The sequence below is a fragment of the Vigna angularis genome, chromosome 5, assembly GCF_016808095.1.
Source record: "Vigna angularis cultivar LongXiaoDou No.4 chromosome 5, ASM1680809v1, whole genome shotgun sequence".
NCBI classification, from domain to species: domain Eukaryota; kingdom Viridiplantae; phylum Streptophyta; class Magnoliopsida; order Fabales; family Fabaceae; genus Vigna; species Vigna angularis.
Window position 1 is genome coordinate 1,312,732 of NC_068974.1, and position 14,377 is coordinate 1,327,108.

The 14,377-nt window shown below is 30.9% G+C and overlaps 2 protein-coding genes across 3 annotated transcripts; both read right to left on the reverse strand.

Moving 5' to 3' along the window:
* Positions 1 to 941: 941 nt before the first annotated feature.
* LOC108340118 (uncharacterized) lies at positions 942 to 2,129 on the reverse strand. Of its 2 annotated transcripts, none has more exons than XM_017577343.2 (3): positions 1,959 to 2,129; positions 1,274 to 1,492; positions 942 to 1,165 (listed from the first exon to the last, which is right to left on the reverse strand). In XM_017577343.2, the coding sequence occupies exons 1-3, from the start codon at positions 2,013 to 2,015 to the stop codon at positions 1,043 to 1,045; spliced, it is 399 nt and encodes a 132-aa protein (XP_017432832.1). In that variant the 5' UTR covers positions 2,016 to 2,129; the 3' UTR covers positions 942 to 1,042. The 2 variants fall into 2 exon arrangements, with proteins under 2 accessions (XP_017432832.1, XP_017432831.1); XM_017577342.2 differs by having other exon boundaries at positions 942 to 1,177; positions 1,959 to 2,119.
* Positions 2,130 to 2,572: 443 nt separating this feature from the next.
* On the reverse strand, positions 2,573 to 9,387 carry LOC108340267 (cellulose synthase A catalytic subunit 3 [UDP-forming]). The gene is made up of 15 exons (XM_017577519.2): positions 9,020 to 9,387; positions 8,315 to 8,500; positions 7,998 to 8,193; positions 7,271 to 7,491; positions 7,063 to 7,177; positions 6,770 to 6,947; positions 6,357 to 6,623; positions 5,904 to 6,249; positions 5,659 to 5,796; positions 5,285 to 5,410; positions 4,974 to 5,186; positions 4,598 to 4,862; positions 4,262 to 4,464; positions 3,739 to 4,089; positions 2,573 to 3,372 (listed from the first exon to the last, which is right to left on the reverse strand). The coding sequence occupies exons 2-15, from the start codon at positions 8,336 to 8,338 to the stop codon at positions 2,788 to 2,790; spliced, it is 3,228 nt and encodes a 1,075-aa protein (XP_017433008.1). The 5' UTR covers positions 8,339 to 8,500; positions 9,020 to 9,387; the 3' UTR covers positions 2,573 to 2,787.
* Positions 9,388 to 14,377: the final 4,990 nt, after the last annotated feature.

Sequence of the window (14,377 nt, forward strand, 5' to 3'; positions counted from 1 at the left end):
GAGAGAGAGAAATTTTCACACTCATGAATGATTTTACCTTTACTGAAATATTTTAATTTTAAACATAAATCTAATGGCCTATTTAAATTTTAAATTTTTATAAATTTGTGTATTTTTCATCGAGGTTTTGTTAATTATTTTTGTTTATACACTTGGTTATGTATTTATTTAAAAATTTCAATTACATCCTTAGATTTTGATTGTTTTTATTTGGATTATATTTTTTAAAATATGATGTAATTTGTTTTTTTTAATAATTTGTTTGTTAATAATTATATATTATAAGTGTAGTTAATATAAAATGTATTAAAATAATAAAAATAATTTATTTTATTATCTCAATTATATTATTTTTAATTAATCACAAAATTTTATAAACAAAATAATAATTACACTCAATTATAAATGTTATAAAAATCTTAACAAAAATATTAAAAAAAGACTTAAATGTAAATTTTTTTAATATGTAATAAAAAATAATATAATAAAAAATTAATAGAAATTGATATAATTTTTTGAATATTTAATAAATAAAACAAATTTAATAAAAAATTATTATATCATTATATAAAAGAGATTCTCTTTCTGATATACACATTCTACTCTCTCTTTTTGTTCTTTAAATAATAATTTTTTAAAATTAATTTTATCAAATTTATCCAAATATTTTCAAACTTAATCGTTTTGATATTTTTATTTAACTACTTTTTAAAATTAAAATAACTATTTATAATAAAAAACTATCTACAAAATAAATAAAAATTATTTAGAGTAAAATTATATATTCTAATTATACTTTACTATTTTATGATATCGTTATGTATTTCCAGTAGTGAATTGAATAGGAGTACATATAAATATGAAAACTTGAAAGTTAATTGAAGGTAAAAAATATTATAAAGTTAGTGATATTGTTTTTAAGAATAAAATGAAAGTGGAAATAGAAAAATGAAAAGTATTTTAACTTTGCATTCCACAAAAGGAAGAATAAATGTACATTAAAATTGAAAAACATGGGCACAAATCCTAATAATATATTAATTTATTGTTCTTTATTGTAATGTTTTCTTCCTTTAGCTCTCACACATTGCTTCACAAGCTGTTTGAAACCTTTCTTTGGACTTTTACTTATTGCACTCCCCTTTGTTAACCACACTTCCTCCACCTGCAAACAAAGCTTTCACACAACACATTAAGCACTATTATTAGGTTACAACTATAATTATCCTCTACGTGTTAATCATCGTTAACCCAGATCACACGGTGGAGATACCTTCAGCACTCGATCCTCCACCTGATTCAGCCTCTCTATCACCGTTCCCTTCGCTTCCGTCTCCATCATCACGTTCTCCATCGGACGGCACTGCTTCTCCAAGCTCCTCGGGGAGAAATCGACGGAGGACACGCGTCCATCACATCCGCTTGTTGGTGTGGATGCGCACGAGCTCTTTGGTGATAGATTGCACCCTCTAATTTCCTCCAATTGCCTCAACTGAGTTTTTTTTTTAAACATAAAAATTTGTCCTTTAAAACCACTTAAATTTTTTACTCTGATAAAAAATCTTATAAAAAACATACTTTATTTTTATAAAATCATGATTACTTGTCTAATAATAATCTAAAATCATGTTAAAAATAGTAGAAAAAAAATTAATTCAATTAAAACAAAAGGGACCTAAAATAACAATTTTAAAAAAATTAAATATATTTTTAATCTTTAACTTGAAAACAAAATAGTAATTCGTTCTTTCTAAAAATTTAATACATTTTGTTCTAAATTTTAAAAATAAATAAAGATAACTATTTTAATAAGATATCAAACTATATAAGCAATTTAAATACTAAAATCTATTTAAAAATATTTATTATAGTTTTCAAAGAAGAATTGCATAACCTAATAATTAATTAAATAAACTATATTAAGCTAACTAAGCAAAATAAATTCACTATAAACATACCAAATTATCCAAACGATCAATCCTTGAGAGAATTGGTTCCTGAGTTGCGGAAGCCATTTTCTGTCACTTTCCCAGAAAAGAAAAAGAAAATTTCTTGTTCTTCCTTGAAATTTATGAATGTCTTCTTCTTCAAGTTATAACACTTTTTTTTTCAGTTTCAATTTTCATGCTACTTTCATTCATATAAATAACGAAGAAGAAAGAGTGAAAGTATGTGTTCATAATTCCGTGGTGCCACGCGTTCAGCTCTTACTGTGGGCTGCCACCTCCTACTCGCATCCTCTGCCACGTGTAAAGATGACGTGTTACCGTTTGAGACGGCTTTCAACGCTGATCCATTGGCTTAACATCACGCACTCCAAGGACACGTGCATGCCATGCATGAAATAGCCAAGGACACGTGTCCTTTCACGTGAAGATGTTTCTCTGCCCAATGAACAAAGCTTCTCGAAGATCGCAGATATATCTATATGTTTATCCACACGGAGCTTAATTTATTTTTTTATATTTTTTTCAAATTCATATATCTATATGTATTATAAGAATTATGAGAGTTATTAGAATTGCTAAGTGTTTATAAATGTAAAAAGTAGTGAGTTTCTGATCACAAAAACACCGAGAAAGATGTGTGTACATACAAAACTGGAAGGCACGTTTGAGAAACAAAACAATGCCAGAGAGTTCAAGATCTAATACTAGGTTGTTTTCTTATGTATCTTCTATGAACTGCACATAACATAAAAGACAGAACAAACATCCATGGTTACTACAAACAATAGCTATAATTACAAAAGCCCAGAACACAACACAGACATACTTGTCTTTTGGTCTAGCAGTTAATACCACACTCTTCAACATCAGGGCCAGTGACTCTTGTGGTGAAAGGATCAATTCTGACCCACAACAGAGAGAAAATGGATGCAAGCAGAATCGACCACACCACCACAATGGTTGGTGTTCTGTTCTGGCGGCCCATGAGACCTTTGAGGAAAGGGTAGAGATGGATGATGACCCAGAATGCAAAGAAAAGCTTCCCAAAGAGGGGTCCCCAGGATTGGTAGCCACTGTTGATGGCGTAGGAGATGCCGGCAACAACTCCTACAATGTTTATTATGAGAAGGGTTGTGGGGGGGATCAGAAGGGTGGTCCATTTGAACATGTAGAGCTCAGCAAAATCTCCATCTTCATCTGAGGCCTTCGAGGTCACAGTGAAGTTGGTGTCAATTCCAGCCAGCACTTTCAGAAGGCCCTGGAAAACGGCAAAGAGATGGGCCGAGACACCGCCGATGACCCAGAACTGTTCATTCCTCCACCACTCGTCGATTCCTACGCCGCTCCATCTCATCTCCAGGATTCCGGTGGCAAAGATGGAAAGAAAGAGAGAGATGAACCATATGCTTGCAAGGTTACTGATCTGCAAGCACAGCAAAAAACTGAGTTAGAATATCACAATGGCACAAGATGGTGAGCTTTGCCATTTGAGAAAACGAGACTGTTTCTGATCCTACCAAATGCATTTCCCATTTTTGATGAATTAACCAAAACAATGGTAAATCATCAGAGTCAAATGTGAAACCATCTATGGATGTTCTTCATCATTAACTTTAGCTAATCATTCTAAAAATCCTAAATGGGAAGTGTGTCAGCACAACATCCTAAATTTTCTTGTCATTCTTCCATGAACCCTAAAACATCATTTTTTATGTACAACATCATGATTTATTCATCACACATGACAAATGATTAGTTCAATTCAAAGTTGTACGAAGAAATCACAAACCTGCGGAATGATGAACTTGTTGGTGAGCAGACAGACAGCAGGCAAGATACAATAAATGAGAAGGGGAATGGCTGTGACTGGATAGATTGTGGTGTTCACATAAGCAAACCTTTCAAGCCACTTTAGCCTTCCACCATAACCATACCAGATGGGACAATGTCTGCTGAAAAGAATTTCCACAGAACCTAAAGCCCATCGAAGCACTTGGTTTAGACGGTCGGAAAGATTGATGGGAGCAGAACCTTTAAACGCCGGCCGCTTAGGCATGCAGTATATTGACCGCCAACCGCGAGCATGCATCTTAAATCCGGTAAGAATATCTTCTGTGACAGAACCATAGATCCATCCTATCTGTGGAACAGAAGACAAATTGTGAATGATCTTTCAAGATAACTATATTTTTAAGCCTAGTTTATAGTTCATTTGTTAGAAATAATGTGCTCAGTTGATAAGATCAGAGTGCAACTTAGGAAGAAAAGAAAGTTGAAAATCAAAGAACGTTAAGCATAAGATGACACCACACCTCCGATCCCCATTCTGATTTATCCTCATAACCACAGCTGATAACATGAATAGCCTCCTTAAGAAGAGTTTCTGGAGTAGCAGACTGAGGAACACCACCATTCTCCATTAGAGTGGAGGCTACAAAAACTGCAGACTGACCAAACCTTTTCTCAAGGCTCATTTGTGACATAAGTAGTGATTTCTCATCATCAAATCCAGTACCTTAAAACATAAGTCAGAAGTAAAGGTATGATTAATTGGAAGAGACTAAAAGAGTTACTAAAAAAGAGTTGTTTTAAAAGAGCGTGAAAATTGCACACATTTCCCGAAGTAAACGCAATTTCAAGAGTTCTACCTTCTACTCCTTCTTCTATATCCTCTAGACTGAAAATAGGTACAGTTGGATCAACATTCTTGCTAGATTTTTTCTTGTCTGATCCTTTCTTACTAGACTTTGAACTCTTCTTCCGATTTCCACCACAAAGTGATGATAAAAACCCAGGCTTTTTATGCTTGGGTTTTAGAGGAGGTTCATAACCATATAAAGCTGTCCTATTGAAGACACATCCAGTACCAACATAAACAGGACCCTGAATGCCATCCAAGCCTCTCAAGTTTATCTGTTCCAGAACAAAAAAGTATAACAAAGAGATTGAATCTCATGTACAAAAGAATAAAAAACAGTAGCAGAAATGAACACAGATCGGATGAACATGGCATGAGGTACTTACATCAAAGAACACTGTATTACGATTGGCATAACGATCATTTCTATCAATACCATCAAACCTCTGTGGAAACTGGACATAACAAACATGTTTACCAAGGTTGGGATCCATCATAAAGCACATAGCTTCCCTCAAGGCCTTGCTGTTGTTTATGTAGTGATCACAATCAAGATTCAATAAGAAAGGTCCATTAGTAAGGACTGCAGATACTCTTACCTACAAGTTAAATAAATCACCACCAGTGAGATGACTATGTTTGGAATATGTAAGGAAAAAAGATAACTTTCACATTTTATATTGTAAATGGTACTCACAAGTGCATTCATGGCACCAGCTTTCTTGTGATGTTGGAAACCTGGGCGCTTTTCACGAGACACATAGACTAAACGGGGAAGTTCATTGCCCTCAGTGTCAAGTCCTCCACTTTGGCCCAAGAAAACCTGCAGATATAAAATGTAATATTGTCTTAGTGAATGACATGCTAGCAATTATGCAACATTCCAACCAAAATTTAACATCTTCACAGAGTAAGACTTGCTCAAATGTAATTAGTAATAGAAATTTAGAAAAATACTTGAGTATAGTCCATAAGGGTAATGTGTATTAAGTAAAACTTCGATAAATGACTCCAACGATAATAGATGAACAACAGCTTCTAAAATGTCATCATCAAAAGTATTCAACCAACCTGGATCATTCCTGGATGGTCTCTGGTGTTATTTCCAGGCCATGGTGTACCATCTTGCATCACCCATCCTTCTTCGGGAATTTTCTGTGCCTTTGCAACTAATCCATTGATACGAACTTTGAATTCCTCATATTCTCTCTGTGAAACATAAATGAGAGGAGGTACTATTAAAAGATGCCCCTGTGAAATACCAAACTCATGCAAATAGAGCAAACGCATAATGCATTTGTAAACCAATATCTTACCTTCATTGCTCTACGATCCTTGACAAATGATGGATGAACCTTATCTTTCAAGTAGTCAATCTTTTGTGCAAAGTACCACTCAGGTGCACGGGGTTCAATGCTATACTTCTTGGAAAAGGGAACCCATTTCCTCGCGAATTCTGATGTCTCGGCAAGGGCTTCAAAAGTCAACATAGCAGCACCATCATCAGACACATAGCAGGAGACCTTATCCACAGGGTAGTCAACTGCCAGAATAGACAGTACAGTATTGGCAGTCACAAGAGGAGGTTCCTTTAATGGATCAACAGTACTGACAAAAATGTCAACGGCAGCTAGTTGTGAAGGTTCTCCTTCCCTATCATACCTGCAACTCAGGAATTTGGTATTAAGAGAATGAAGATTGAAAAAGAAAAACAGCATGCCACATGCCACAATTTTCAGTACAGAAGCACGGTAAAGTTCAAGAGTTACCTCAATGCAAGCCTGTCAAGATATGTTTCACGGTTGACAGGAAGCCACTTGGGGAATTGATCCAATATCCAAGACATGGCAAACCAAATCTCACATATAACTGATACCAACCACAATGGATATGCATTCGGCACTGGATTCGTTATCCGATAATGCAAGAAAATGCAAAGGATAACCAGCCGCAACATAATGACCATACGATATGGATTTATCCTAGATGATGGAATCGAAACCTTCCTAGAAAGAGGTTGTCGAGCTTCGTCGTTCCTGCATAAGAAGAAGACAGCATTCATATGCTATACTTATTCAGAACATTTTGCATGTCCAACAGACAAAAAATACAAAGTATTTTACAACAGTGTTAATTATCAAACAGTAATGACTACTACAAAATAGATATCTTAATTACTCACAACAAGGAATCATCCACAAGCACATCAGTAGTAGCATCAATATCTCCAGCTCCTCTCTCAGAAGCAGCTTGGCCGGTGCTCATAGGAACAACATTCTTTTCTTGCTTCATCTTCCAGCCATCAACTCTTTCTTTCCATGCAACATTACCCAAACCTGGATCCCCAGCCCTGACATTAGCTGCACAAGAATACATTCAAATCACAATCAGTTTGCTAGATAAAGAAAAGTAGCAATCATAATTTCATAAATCATAGATGAGAATGTGCATGGAGAGAAGGGGTGAGAAAGATACGAGATTGATTAATATCAGATGAATATGGAATATTATGAACACGTTTTCCTCCACCAGCTGCAGGAGATGCCATTGAGAGCCTCTCAGGTGAGGCTGCAGACAACTCTCCAGACACCTGCAATCAAAGATACACCAATTTTCATTCAGACTCCTGAAATTGAAGCTACAAGGTGGAGAAAACTAAAATGCCAAAAGCGAAGTGAAAGACCTCTTGTCCACTGGTCAACAGAGGAATATGGTTGTGAGAAACTTCCTTATCATAATTTGGAGCACCGACCTCCTCTCCTCGTGCATAAGTCAATTGCCAGCTTAACATGCGCTCTGAAATCTTCTGCTTTTGGTGTTGAGTGTCTGAGTCGTAATTAAAGTCACTGGCACCATCAGTAGCAGCACCATCCTCTTCCGTGTCTCCAAGAATTGCAGGACTCCCTGGAATCATTCAAACAAGTAGTATGATCAATACATACAACCAGAAAATATAAGTTCTTTAAATATGGCTGAAGATTAAAGATCAAAACAGAAGGTGTAAAAGCATAAAAAATTAAGTAGTGTGCAAGAATAATACACACCTTGCAACTACAAAATCCTAACGACAAAAAAAAAGGGAAGGGAAAACAATGTTCTCTATCTAGGCATCACACACAAAGATAATCAAAGCCAATTACTGAGTATTCTCAACATATGGAAAAGTTTACAAAGTATATATGTAATCTCCGATAAATTATCAATCCACTCAGCAGATTTGATTTGGCTTGATGAAAATGAAAATAACCTCCTAGAGTTTACTAAGTTTACATGCTTAGTTTAATCTAACTTATCCAGTTTGTAACAGTTATAAACGGTCTAATTCAGAAGTTGATTGAATAAATGTTCTTGAAGAAAAAGGGTCTAACTCTCATTGTTTCCCTGGAAAGTGGTCGATTAGCTTCATTTACCTTTGTGCCTCTTGTACCGGGTTTTGCACTGGGGACAAGACTGATTCCCATCCTTCCTTTCATACTCATAGCAGGGTCTGCATACAGGGAAAGCACAAACATCGCACGCAATGAATGGTTCACCATCCACATTCTTCCCAACACCATCACCACATATCTGGCACACTTGGGCACTCAATGCTGTCACTGGCTTTGCCTGAACAATTGAAATGTCATAAAAAAACTTCATAAAGCATCAACTAACAACCATTTCACCGCAACAGCATCACAAAATATTGGAGGAAATCAAACAGAAAACTTAGTATATATATACTCACCCCAGCTTCGCCTTCAGACTCCATAGTTCCCTCTACACAACACTTCTCAAATGAAAATAAGGGACCAAAGGGTAGTATTTCAAGCCACACTCCTTAATTTCAACACTTTCAGATACCTGAGAAGATCGATTTGGAAGATTCACCTCTTCTGAAACAGCTCCCTGTTTTTCTCTTAAGAAGTTAAACCTATAATTACAAAAATAAATTATAGTTTTTAACAAGCATTCTCAACGGTTGGAAAGTTGAAAATAAAAAAACTATAGAACTTCTATCACAAATTGAAGTTATAATCACAAAAACAAAACTTAGTTTATGACAAGCATTCTCAACAGGTGGCAAAATGGAAATAAAAACACTTTTTGTCACAAATTGATATTATAATCACCAAAAAATCTAGCTTTTATCAAGCATTCTGAGCAGTTTGCAAAGAGGGGACAAAAAAACCTGTAACGTCAAATTTTGTTTGGTGGATGAGAAAAAAGGCTGGGTGCAAGATGAAAAAGGAAATTCTGAACAATGAAATCTCCTTTATGTACATGGCTGAGAAAACAAAGCACTTTCCTCATCACAGACAACAAAAAAGAACAAAAAAAAGTCATTTTTCCTTAAGATTCTCGCATGATCAACAGTAAACAACAGATTTCCACCATTCGTTGCAGAAACAAAAACTATGTAATTAAAACTGCGCATTCACACCAAACTCACCTAAAAAAACAATATTTTGCACCACTTCCACTGAAAACAAACGGATCAAAGAGAATCTCAGAACCCCAGATGAATTTTCAGGCAATGAAGCCAAATCACCCCGAAATCTCCCAACCTTGTAGCTTCCAAGAGACAAAAGGAAACACCCCAGTTGAGCAAATCCCCAACAAAATGATAAAAAGAGAGAAACCCAGATCGAGAATTGAGTGGGAGCAAAGAAAAGGTGATGAAAACAATGGATAACTCCCTCTCCCTTTCTCTCTCCCAAGCGTTCGATTTTGTCAATTGAGTGACAGTGTCTCTATGTATGAATGAATATGTGTATAGCTGTAAATGAATAGAAAGAAAAGGAAAGGCTTTAAACAGAGGAAAAAGACAACCACACTACAACTAGTATAGTACCACCGACACCTGTAACCTGAAATCATAGACACACAAACATTTATCCCAACATCCATTCCACAAAAATCTTAATATTTGTAATTATGTACTCTCATCAAATAAAATATAACAGATCGTGGACGAGTCTAATAAAAAAAATAGTTTCTTCTTTGACAAAAAAAAAATAACATTAGATATAATGATATGAACAGTAACAATTATATATTAATGTGATTAAGGAACCTTTTAATGGTTTTTTTTTTCTTGAAAGCCAAGTTCTTCTAGTACAAATGGAAAACTGACACAGAAGGTTTTTTTGTTGTCAGAAAATGTTCTTTTTAATGTTAACAAAGGCGACAGAAAATAGAAAAGGAAAATGTGTTGGCCTGTTTATTTTTATTTGGTCAGAAATAAAAAAAGCATTAAAAGTTTCACTCTTCAAAGTTTTTTTTTAAATGTTAAAACTTATTTATTTTTCTTCTCGTGTAAAAGGCAATTATATGAAATGCAAAATGTGAAAGAGAAAAGAAAATATAAAAATTATGTTGCGATTTAATAAAATAATGTGTATAATAAATTTACTACTTTTGCAAAAGCATATTAAACCTTAAACTAAATTAAAATTTCAGTTTCCTTTGAATTCTTTACTACTTGCTTAGTCCTTTTTTTTCACCATTTTTGTTTCAGATTTTAAAATTTTGCTTTAGTTTTTTAATCTACCTTAAATGAAAAAAAAAAACCTAAAGTGATTTAGTTGAAGTTACAGTTTTTTTTTAAAGGTGGAAATTTAAATTACGGAAAGAAAAAACTTATCCATGAGAAATTGTAAGTTTCTGACATAAGAAGTATACTTTGGTTTTTGACTGTATTAACGATATGGTTTGGAAGAAATATACTTTAGTATTTGTTTGACTATCTTGCGTTATGTTTACGTGAGACTAAGAAATTTTGTAAGTATGCGTTATGTTTACGTGAGACTATGAAATTTTGTAAGTAAAGGGTTAAAACTTTATCTTAAAGGATTTTTATTTTAATTAAGGGAAGCTAAAGTGTATGAGGTCTAACACGTTAGATATAATTAGTAATGGTAAAAATATTTGTATTCATGGATAATTTTAGATAAAATTTGCAATGGATAAGTAGTAGATATTTTTATATGTGAGTAATAAATAATAAGTATTTATTTTATATTTCCGAATATTCATTATTAACAAAAAATAAATAAAAAATTATATTATATTTTATATTTTTTAATTTTATTTAAATTTTATTTTAAAATTTATAAAATATATTTTTAGATATTTACATATTTTAAAATATTTGTTGATATTTTTTTGAAAGATATTTGTGAATAACGAAATAAATAATAAATAAATTTTTTATTGTAAACCGGATAGCAAATAGATATCATTCGTATACGCGTTATCATTTTTAAATATGACTAGCGGAACTAAAATTTCATAACAAAAGTTTAGTATTTTTAATGTCTAGTTTATTTTATCGTATTAAGTTGAGAATCAGAAAAATATGAGATAAGTTTTCTTAAAAATCAAAATAAAAATAATAATTTAAAATTTAATTTTAATGATATTGATTAAACATATAACTATATAATAATATTATTATGACTTAAATAATTAATGCTTATAAATTAAATTTTAGTTAAATGTTAATTATAAAAAATTAATGTAATGTATAAAATTTAACATCTTTTTTAATTTATTCAATTAGATATATTAATAAAATATTTACATAATAAATATAAGAAAATATTTACATAACTAAATACATGAGAACAAATTAATTTAAAGACAATTCAAAGTGTCAATAAACTTGTTTTCAGATATATGGCCTAAATTCATTTCCATTTTAATGAAAAAAATTTGATCAATATTATCCCAACACTCATTATTTTCTCGTTATGTACTTTACTTTTGTATTCACTTTTATCTTAAATTACTACAAGATAGTTTATTAAATAATTAACAATCTTATTTTATTATATATGTTTGACATCATCTCAGACAAAATAGTGTGAGATCATCATAATGTAACACCATTTCGATAATCGTTAGTAAGGATCAATATAATTAACAAAGAGATTTAAACATAAACAAAATTAACAAAATCCTAAAAAGCTTAAGAAATGTATCACTTAGAAAACCTTGGTCCAACTAAGTATAAACCTGTAAATCTATTATAAATAACATCTTTCACTAGTAAATACTACACATTCATTATAACATTTATTATCATCAGACGCACATAGATGACTTAAGTATTCGAGTATCTTTTGTATGCATCCCACATCTCGAATATTAGCAATATTTTGGACTCGGTACATTTCGAAATACCCAAAGTTGTAAGAGAAGGATATTGACTTGAAGACTAAGAAGAGATAAGAAGTTCTAGTACGTATTTGTCTCTTAAGAACACTTATATTGATTGTTATTATTAGTTTATTCTCTCAATTGTTACTTATTTAAAATTCACAAAATTTACTTAGACCTTTAAGGTATTTCTTCTCTTGTTACAAATATTGATTACACATTTTTTTTTTCTTCAATGTAGTTCCATTCAAATGGTGTATTGCTTACAAACTCTAGTTTCACTTAATCAAAGAGTTTTTAAGACACTTGATTATTTGTGCTCCTTTTTTATCTTTTTATTTATTGTTTTTCATCACATGAGAATATTTGACACAAGGAATAACAATGAGTCAACTCAAGGAATTTTTATTTACCTTATTCTATATTTGGCTTGCAAAAATTTTATATATAAGTGAATTGATTTGTACAAAATTAGTCTTTCATGTCACACAATTTATAGCATATTTAAAGAAAAATGATAAAAACTGTGATAAAATTTTTATAAATAATTTAAACTTATTTATGTTAGACTATTAAAGGTTCGAAATAAAATTATTATGACATTTACATTAGACTAACATACAATTCAACGTAAATGATGAGTTTTACATCATACTCCTAACAATCTAACGTAAAACTATTTAAATTAGAGCTCACAACTTCTTCATCTCGTTATTTCTTCCCAATTCTCTTCTATAGTTTCTTTCTTTGAAGTGACAACGACGACTGGTGTTTGTGATCATTTTGGAGGTTAATTTTATTGCATGAATTTGAGGTTGTAGGTTTTTTTGCCATAGAGAACACTTTTATGTGAATGCATTGAAGTTTTGTGAGTATTAGTGTATCATTGAGATCAATAATCATATCTCTATTGTACTATTAAAAAGAAAACATGATATTTTTAGAAATCTTATTCACAATAAGGCATGAATGTCTTGATTAATTTTGTATTTATAATTTGTTGTTGTTTACTGTTTAGTTTATTGTACCTAAAATTTTGTTATGTAATTCAAATTATGATTCTCACAATAATATAGTTTATTGCATGTAAATTAGCATTTATATTTTTTTATGCATTTTAGGTTTAGGCAAGCCTAAACTTATTAAATTAAAAAAACAAAAAGAATCTATGTCACGTATTTTGTCTAAGGTAATTTTGCATCACTCGTATTCACGTCATATTATTAACTAATGTAGAAAGTCATAAATATTCAATGTAAAAACTTGTTTTGTGATAATGGTTGGTCCATATAAGACTTGTAAGTTATTGAGTTTTGTTCCACTCCCATAACTATGGGTTTAAAAATGGTTAAATATGTTTCCGTCCTTAAATTTGAACTTAAAATTAGAATTCGTCCATATTCCAAAATTTATTTGATAAATTTTGTCCCCAATAAAAATAAATACGTATAATCCTTTTAACTCGACAATGTTAACTGTTAAATAGTATTCTAGGTTGACATCTGAAGTAAAACGTGTCAAATTGTATAAATAACTCAAATGCTAGTCTAAAACAATATTTAACACAAAAAATAGTTAATGTCATTGGATCAAGAGAATTATATCTATTCATTTTTAAAGTTTAAAAACAAAAATGTATCAAAATTTGAAACATAAACATATTCTAATTTCATGTTTAAGTTTAAAGACTACAAACATATTTAACTCATTAAAAAATATAAAAAATATTTTTTTATAATTTTTTAATTTCAAATGTGAGTATTTCATAAAAAAGAAAGTTTTACTACAATTATAACAATTGAAAAACTTAAAAATTAAAAACACATGGTTTACTATGAAAAAGAAAATAAAGTGAATTGTGAGATAAAAATCTAAAGTTGCACATATGAATATATGATATTGATAAAATAACGAATGATGATCTCATATTTAACACATACTAATGTTGTTAAAATTATAGTTCTTGATGTACGAGTGTTAGTTTAATTATAGAGGATCTTGATGCAAAAGTGTTAATTTGATCATTATGGAATTCGTGTCAAATTGAGATCCTTATAATTTTTAAATTAACTTGTAATGAAATATAGAATTCAACACTAAAAAAAAATGATATTTATGACAATTAAAATTACAAAATGGTTAAAATAACCATCAAAATTACAACAGAAATATTTTAGTTGCTTATATATTTGTTAGAAAAAGGGAAAAAAATCTAGCGGATTAAAATTGTTACAAAATTTGCACTTTTTTATAATCTCTTATTATATTCTGACAATTAAAAACTGTCACATATTTTATTATCATTTTACATTTATTAAAGGTTTTAGAACTATCACAAATTATTTAAAATAGTTTTAAAATTTTAAAATTTTTAATTATTAATTTTTTTTCTCTAGTTTTATAATAAATAATTAAACTATCTATTTTATTTAAAATTATTTTTTAAGATGATAAAGTAGTATTAATAATCAAATTTTCATTTAACCTATGATAATTTTTTTATATACCACACAACAATGTACATTATAAAACAACTGTAATATATAAATTAATCAAGAGTCAAAATGACAAAAACTATAATACTCGTTCTTAATAGAATGCTTGATAAGCATCTCACAATACTTTTGTGTTAAAAAAAACTTGAGAA